Source organism: Leptosomus discolor, chromosome 9, assembly GCF_034619465.1.
Source record: "Leptosomus discolor isolate bLepDis1 chromosome 9, bLepDis1.hap2, whole genome shotgun sequence".
NCBI classification, from domain to species: domain Eukaryota; kingdom Metazoa; phylum Chordata; class Aves; order Leptosomiformes; family Leptosomidae; genus Leptosomus; species Leptosomus discolor.
Genome location: NC_141399.1, coordinates 48,319,417 through 48,327,185, shown reverse-complemented (window position 1 = coordinate 48,327,185; position 7,769 = coordinate 48,319,417). Strand labels below are relative to the sequence as shown.

The following is a 7,769-nucleotide window of genomic DNA, read 5'->3' as shown; positions in this document are numbered from 1 at the left end:
TGGCATCCAACTTCATAAACTTTATTGTCAGAGAAAATACAGGTTGGCATCAAAGCGCTCATAAACAAAACCACCCAAACCGGACAAAACCTCTTGACACAGGGGGTTCAACACCCAGACGTCACACACATCCACGGGGGCTGCCATCCCCAAACGCTACTGCATCTCTTCCTCCCTCTGGGCCCTGTATTCCTTCACGCTCCTCTGCAAACAAGAGCAAAGGACAGCGGTTAACAGCAGATCTCTCACCGACTCCTGCTCCACGGCGTCCTCACCCTGCCTGGGCTGTGACTTCTCAGCCCAGTGCCTGGAAAGGCTGAGGGACCTGAGCAGCTCTGACAGAGCTCCAGGTGCTTTCAGAAGTGACTGAGCTTCACAGTCACTCCAAGGGAGAGGAAGGCAGGCCACGCTGCAGGGAACGTCTGGAAAAACCGTCACGTTTTTCACGTCAAAAGGGCCTACCACACAGGTCTCAGCCCACTCCTGTCCCCTCTGAGACCCAGAGATAGAAAAGGCCCCTGAGCTCTTCAGGAATAGCCTCACCTCAAAGGTGTTGAGCACGTGTTGGCAAACACCCATCAGGTCATTCAGCCCTTTCCGGAACGGCTCGACAGCAGGAAGGGCCCCTTCGAGAAAGAAGATGCGTTCGTGAAACAGGAGGTGGCTTCCAAACGGGTCGGTAGCCCTCTCCCTCGCCAAGGGCCATCCCCGGGATAGGGAGAGGCTCTGACACCACGTATGTGCCCGCACCCTTCCCTCCTCCCGGCCCCCCATCAGGCTGAGCTCGGGGCGGTGGTCCAGGCACAGCGGGCACTTCCCCTGCAGCGAGTCCCAGGGGGAAGGGGTTCCCTCGGCAAGGCCAACAGCCCCAGCGCTCGTTATTTTCAGGAAATTAAAGAGTCAGCAAAGCTCAGACCAGACCCTGGCTTCCAGGAAGCGGCTTCTCCGTGTTTGCTGCTCGAGGGAAAACAGCCCCACGAGGAGGGGACGAAACACCACGGCCCCTCTAGGCAGCAGGCAAGGCTGCGGAGCTTGCGGGGCCCGGGCGGAGGGCGGCGGGCTGAGCTGAAGGGGTTGGTGCGCTGGGAGGGGCGAGCAAGAGGCTCAGGGTTGTCAGTGCTACCTACTATCAGGCCACAAAGGCCTCTCGGGGAGGCAAGGCGGAAGAGAACCCAGACTGACGAGGCTTTTCGAAAGAGCTTCGGGTCACAGCTCGCCGCCCGAAGAAGGAGAAGCACAAACACATTCTCTCCCGGCAGCTGGGTCCGTCAGCACACTTGGGCTCGGCTTTCCAGCCCCCACGCTGGCTTGGGGGCAGACGGAGCTCCCAGCAATCACCTCTTGACAGCGAGCAGTGGATCTGTTCTCCCCCAGCACCGCAGTTTGGAGCCTGCTGCCAGCCAAGCCAGATACCGGGGGACGCAGGCATGGCTGTGGGCTCCTCGGGCCTCAGCTGGCTCAGCCCTACAGCTTGGGGGCAGAAGAGCTGCAGCAGCCTCCCCAGCTGAGCAAGCAGCCGCAGGTGGCTGGCAGACAAGAGGGAGGAAGGTGCTCTTCTTTATTTAAAGGACTCATGGCAGAAACCTGCTGTGAGCAGGGGGAATTCCACCAAGGAAGGGCCCCGGACACGAAAGAAAGGCGCACGCCCATACCTCTGGTCTGGATTCGGAAGTTGATTTTGCTTTCAGAGGGGTGTGTGATGCAGTAGCCACAGAACTCCACGTCAGGGCTGCAGGAGGGGAGAGAGGAGAAGAGAGCAGTGAAAGCCAGGCCAACCCACAGCGAATCTCAGGAAAGCCAGAGGCTTGCCCCCCCCCCCAAAGCTGCTGGGGCGCAGGATGTTTCTAAAATGACCGAGGGTCTTATGGGAGGGATATGCTGAAGGGAAACTACCTGTGTAACCTTATTCACATGCCCCCATCTGTCTGAGCTGCAGCTGCAGCTTTGCAGGGGAAGGACATGGCTGGCACGGCCATAGGCATCATCCTGGCACCAGCAGCGGTCCACTGGCAGGCCAGCAGAGTTCAAACTGGGGATGCTGGACGCTTGGAAACCTCACTGTACCCAAACCTCTCGCAGTTCTGCTGGGCTGAGGGGTTGAGGGTACCGCAAGGATTTACTGAGAGACGGTTTGCAGGCTGCACGGCATCTGCCTCCACGAGCTGAGGCGGCTGGCAGAACGCTGGCGCGCCCAGCAGAAAGCAGAGCCCCTTGCAGGAAGCCTCCCGTTCTCATCACGGTGACTTATCAGAGGAATTCACGTGACACTGGCAGCGCGGCTGTCATCTGAGGCGCCGCACCGACCCTCCCGCTGTAATTCTGCTGAGGCTTACCAGCAGGCCTTCACAACCCCTCGGGGCTGCCCAGTGCCATGAAATCGGGCAGCCAGGGTGAACCCACTTGTCTGTTTTGATGGGGGCAGCAGGATAATTCCCAGCATCAACCCCTGCATCTCCACACAAGCAGGAAAGCTGATCAATTCGCTTAATATTGGCTGTCCCTGCTCTCTTCTCTGACAGGAGGAGACGCAGAGACAGCCTGAGCACGCGTACAGAGCTGTGCATCATCCTACCCGGGGCAGAATAAGACATCCAGAAGTCTTTTACGTGTCAGATGTTAAATTTCCTCCACAACTAACCATCAAGGACCAGCAAGGGCTGGCTGTTCCCTGAGGGGTGGGGAGCTGGGAGGCCCCAAATGCTCAGCCAGCCGACAGGGCCGCGGCCTCACTCGCTAGCCCTGTCCCACAGCACCCAAGCGAGGGAGCAGAGCGGGTGCAAAGGTGGTAGCCAGGGTCAGCTCAAGGGTCCAGCTCGTCAGGCAGGTTTGTGGGGCAGGAACGGGTCTGAGGTCAGGCCAGGCAGCCAGTCTGCAGGCCAGCGTCACGTCAGGGGAGGGTAACGAAGGTCAGATCCCCAAGGAGGTGCACAAGGACGGCAAGGGCTGATGCCAGGTCAGGAAGTCAGTGCGTGGGTCAGCGTCCAGGGGAATGGAGTCCAGAGCCCAGTACAGGCCGAGCTGGAGACCCACACTCCTACAGCCTAGCTCGAGAGGGGCTGAAAGCCCTGAGCTGAGCTTAAGGGGGGCTCCTGGGCCCATGGGCAGGGGGTGGGTGGAGGCCACAGGTACGGCTGGTCAGGCCCGTTAAGGCCTATTAGTGCTCTCAGGGCCCTGAACAGCACAAGGGAAAAGTGAATCCTGTGAAGAGCGGTGGTAGGTAAGGAGACTTCGGCACCACCTCTGACGGAAAAGACTCTAACAGGCGTGGCACAGAGGTAGTTTCTGGCCCTTTGCTTTGTTCCAGCAACAACTGAGATACAGATCGGGAAGGAGAAGGCCAGAGCAGGAGACAGAGGTACCCCCCAGCGGGGCAAGGCACCCCAGAGGCTCCACTTACTTCTTCATGACCATGTACCGGAGGGAGTTGCCCAGCGTGTGGTCCTCGTCATGCAACACGAACGTGACGCAGTTCCCGTCCGTCCCGTCCGCCTGGACCTGCCACAAAGCGGGAAAGAAGAGATGCTGTGAGGCTCTCGGAGGGAAGGAGCACCAGCCCTAGGGTGGAGAATGAACTGCTGCGCTCAGCTTCACCGGAGCAGCTGGGAGGCCTTGGAGGTCTGGCCGGGCCACCTCTGTGGCTCACGCCTCGGGTGCTGCAGGGTGACCAAGAGCACCTTCGCAGCGGAGGGAAAGCTGCAAAATCAGAGACCTCAGAGAAACCTCTCCCCGGTTATCAACGTGCCTCTGCATCCTTCCTCTTCCCAGGAGGGACAGAGGAGCCCGAAGCAAGCTGTGGCTTCAGGATCCTGGGTGGAAAGAAGCTGGGAGCGACTGTTCAAGCTTGGTGCGATCCCAGGTCCCACCACCAGCCCCTGGCTAGACAGGAAGGAGAGGGACAGTCCAAAAAAAAAAACCACCCCAAGGAGGAACGCTGCCTGCAGGGAAATCTTACCCCAGCTCGCCAACAAACCGAGCTGCAAGCCCAAATTCACGCCCGGGGAACCCACCGGCGAGCCTCAGGCTGCTGAGCTCCCCCTGCGGCACGAACCCCGCGACGCCGGCAGCCAGCCCCTCATCCTCCTGCTGCTTTTGGCTCAGGGGCCCGAAAGGAGCTTTTTACCAGCTGGACGCCTTCCTGAGGAGGCCGGTTTGGGATCTCCTCCAAACCCAACCAGTCACCGAATCAATCGCCTGGTTGTCCGAGCCCCCCCGACCTTTCCCCAGGGGCCCAGGCAGCCCCCAACCGCTTCCTCCCTCAGCAGCAGAGAGAGGTTTCGAGGTTAAGCACGGAGCCGGGCTAAGGTGAGCGCTGATCCCTTCGCATCCTGCCATAATCCTCGACCGCTCCAGGGGTTTTATGACCCCTCACGTTTCCCCTTGGGCAGTAACACTGCCCCCAGTAGCCCCGTTCCTCCTCCTGCAGCTACAGCCACCACGGGGGGAACAACCCAGCAGTTCAGGAGGGAAATGCAGGCGGATTTCTGCGGAGGAAGAGCTCGCCCAGCCCTGCAGCACGATTCAAGGGCGGGCTCCCCGCCCACCAGCTATTGCTGCAGGGTAGGGGCGATGCAACGACAGCTCATCCTCGGGGATGTTGGGCTGAGGGGGTCTCCCTCGCCTCCCAGCACCTCGAAATCCCCCACCGAAGCTCTAAAGTCTTGCTGGTGACTGACACAAGGCAGCGAGCGGCGAAAACACCTTCCCTCGGCATGGAACGAAAACGTGCGATGTGACGCGGGTCCCTCGCAGCTAGCGGCACGGATGAGACGCCCCGCCTGCTCTCCCGCTTGCTAGACCCAGCACCCTCTTCCCAGAAGCAGCTACTGGCCTCAGTCTCTCCTACTACGAGGCCTTGCAAGGAATATTTGCTAAAATGATCAGCACCAGCCACGCTCAAGAGCCCGTTTTTTTCCCAAAGACTACAGGCTCCAACAAGAGCAGCCTAACTCAGGAGGCACCCGCGTGCCGGGACGAGTCGCCTGGCCCCCAGTTTGCTCCCTGCATCCAGCCACGGGGTTAGAAGGGCGCCCAGGTGCCAAAATACCCGAGCAAGCCCCCTCGCCCCCACGAGACAGCTCCGTTCACTGGGACGGCAGCGCTCTTGCAACGGGGTCGCACGATGGGAGCGACACCTTAGCACGGGGAGGGGGGCAAAGAGATGCTTTTCCAGACAGAGCCCAAATATTTACAGCCCAGTTACAAACGTTGCATAAAAATGATCTGAAAAATAGGCTGAGCAGGAGCTTAGCACGCAGCACTGGGAGCCCCAGTGACTTCAGACTCCTTCCCAGAGCTGAAGGAACACAAGGGGGGAGGAAGGAAGGGCCAGAGGCCCCTCTGGCCAGCTTGTGGGGCTGCAGCAAGCGCCTCAGGGCAGCACCCCCAGGAAGGGCAGCTGCCCCTGCCTCCCCGGCACAGGGTAAGCACCCAGCGCACTCATCTGGCAGAGGGAAGCCGGAGCACGGCTCTGTCACGCAGCCCTGAGGAAACGCTGTGTGCTGAACCTGGCTGCTTCACCGAGACTCAACTTCTCTCTCCTCTTTCCTGCGGGGAGTCCTCGGGTCTCTCGGCAGGACCATAAGCTTTGCTGCTCCTCACCTGGTCGGGTATCTCGCCTCTGGCACAGATGCTGTCCGATACTTCCAAGGAAAACCATGTTCTCCTGAGGGGCAGATTCCTCCCCGGCCCCTGCAGCACCCGGCTCTGCGCCCTGGAGCTGAAGGCTGAGATTTCTCAGGGTGTTTCTGAGTCTTATCTAAGAGGTGCCCGGGTATCAAACTATTCATCCCAAGAAAACTTGTTCTCCCATGAGCCAACTTTGTAAGAAAAGCCCCGACGCCCTGGAGTAGGGAACTCGGATCATCCGGAGTTTTTCTGCCTCGCCAGCCTCTTTGCCAAATTGTCCTTGTTCTTGTACTGCGGTAGAGGCAGAAGGAAAAGCTGGTGAGATCTGGAGGCAGCTTCAGGATTGATCAAATCCACTTGGGCCCCTCGGAGACAACAGAGCTGGAAAAGCCTGCACGTCCCCCAGGAGGAGCTGGGGTACACCCTCCCAGCGAGGTCTGGGCACGGCCCCTGTGACCCAGCGCAGCACTGGACACCCTCCTCCAGCAGCTCCGCAAGCCTAAGGGCGGCGATCTCGCACCACCCCGCTTCGAGGGGCTGTGATTTACGACGATGAGCTATTTAATGTTGCATTTGGTGCCCAGGCAGTGCTGTGGCGGATGCGTCAGCGCGGCGCTGAGGCAGATGGGATCAGCCAGACGTGGAAGTGGGTGGGGAACAGTCCCACAGCTAGCTTGTTCCGACACTCGCGCAGAACTTGGCTTTTAGGGCAGAACGTGTCGTCCTTGGCTGGGCTTCAGGGGTCAGTATCGCTTTCTACACGTCCTCCTGTTTTCGGTACCGCAGTCCTCACGGGGCAATCTGCCGGTCTGTGGCCAAGGGCCTCTCTAGCAGCTCTTCAAAGATCACTTTCCTTCACCACATCAGACCTGCAGGATTAGGATTGGGCTTCCTGGTGCGGTTGTGGCTTTCAGCCTGGGGCCTGCGCAACCAGGGAGAAGAACACGGCTCTACAGCGCCTGGAAAAGGTGACTGGCAGCAGGCAGGCTACTGCTAAGGGACTCTAGGGTCTGCTGCCCCAGTAGGAAAAGTTTAGGGGCTGTAGATCGAAAAACTATAGAAAATCGTATCAAGCCTTCCCCAAAGGCAGGTTTTAAAACCAGGCAACTTACAGAGCCCACAGTAGGGCTGTCCTGGCGCTCAGCTCTCCCCGTTTCCTACCGGCAGGCAGGCAGACGGGCGCTCGGAGCACGCCAAGCTCCCGGGTCGGCACTCGGTGGCGTTGTCGCTCGGTGTCACTGCCAGCCGGGAGCCTGCAGCCCCGTTACGGCGAAGTGCAGTGCCATCTAGTGCCTTCTGCCGCCTGCCGTGGGTACCGGAGATGGGAAGAGGGTCCATAAAACTCCTGCCGCGGGGCTCGGTGACCTGAAAGGGGTGCAAGAGGGGGAGACCGGGCACAACGCCGGGGCTCAGGCAAAGCCATCCAAGGCCTGACGGTACGCAGCGCTGGGCCATTCAGCTTTAAACAGCAAGGCTTGTTTCAGAAAAGTTTTCAAACAGGTTAGCCCTGACCTCTAGCTTCAGTTCTCCATAGGGCAGCCTCCCTGAACTCCAAGGAACTCAACGGAAAGGCGCCTTCCTCTCCATCCCCCCCTATTTCGGGCAGCACCGCCCGCTTCCCTCAGCTTCTTCCTCCCTCTGCCGTTCGCAGACGCCGTAACGGAGCAGCTGCTCCAGGGTGGGTCAAAACCAGGCGGTTTTACGGGTTGAAAAGAGCCGGGCAGGGCCGGGGGGGGGGATGATGATTCGGGCTGGGGTGTGAGGGGAAAGGCCGTAAGGCGGGCGGGCCGCAGCACCGGGCCGCTTGCCAAAGGGCTCTTCCAAGCACAAGCCCCCGGGGCGACGTGCGGCGGCGGTTTTCCTTGGAATCCATCCTCATGGGACCCATCCTCACTGTCGCGATTTATCCCGACGCCAACGTTCCGCTCCCCTCGCCCCCAGCCCGCAGCGTGCCCGTGCAGAGGGCGGCCCCCGCCGCACCCGGGAAGCGCCGGGAAGGCCCCGCTTACCGCCGCCAGGGGAAAGCAGCGCTTCAGCGCCCGCTGACCGAGGAGAACCGACCCCCCGCCCCGTCCCCTTCAGCCGCCCTCACTCACCGTCTCCAGCGCGGCCTTCCTCTCCTCCTCCTCCGCCATGGCCGCCGG

At 60.4% G+C, this 7,769-nt stretch overlaps 1 protein-coding gene across 1 annotated transcript; it reads right to left on the bottom strand.

Moving 5' to 3' along the window:
* Positions 1-7,760, bottom strand: LOC104352467 (DNA-directed RNA polymerases I and III subunit RPAC2). Its single transcript, XM_086470108.1, has 5 exons — positions 7,722-7,760; positions 3,398-3,495; positions 1,653-1,729; positions 544-626; positions 1-204 (listed from the first exon to the last, which is right to left on the bottom strand). Exons 1-5 carry the CDS (start codon positions 7,758-7,760, stop codon positions 157-159), a joined length of 345 nt encoding a protein of 114 aa, XP_086326234.1. The 3' UTR covers positions 1-156.
* Between the last annotated feature and the right edge of the window lie 9 nt (positions 7,761-7,769).

Bases quoted from the DNA above. Each gene is read 5' to 3' on its own strand.
- LOC104352467 (XM_086470108.1), bottom strand. From the start codon at position 7,760: ATGGCGGAGGAGGAGGAGAGGAAGGCCGCGCTGGAGACG. The intron at 627-1,652 runs GTATGGGCGTGC...TCTTTCTCGAAG, and splicing joins CTTCCGAATCCAGACCAGAG to GGGCCCTTCCTGCTGTCGAG. The intron at 205-543 runs GTGAGGCTATTC...TCTTGTTTGCAG, and splicing joins ACGTGCTCAACACCTTTGAG to AGGAGCGTGAAGGAATACAG.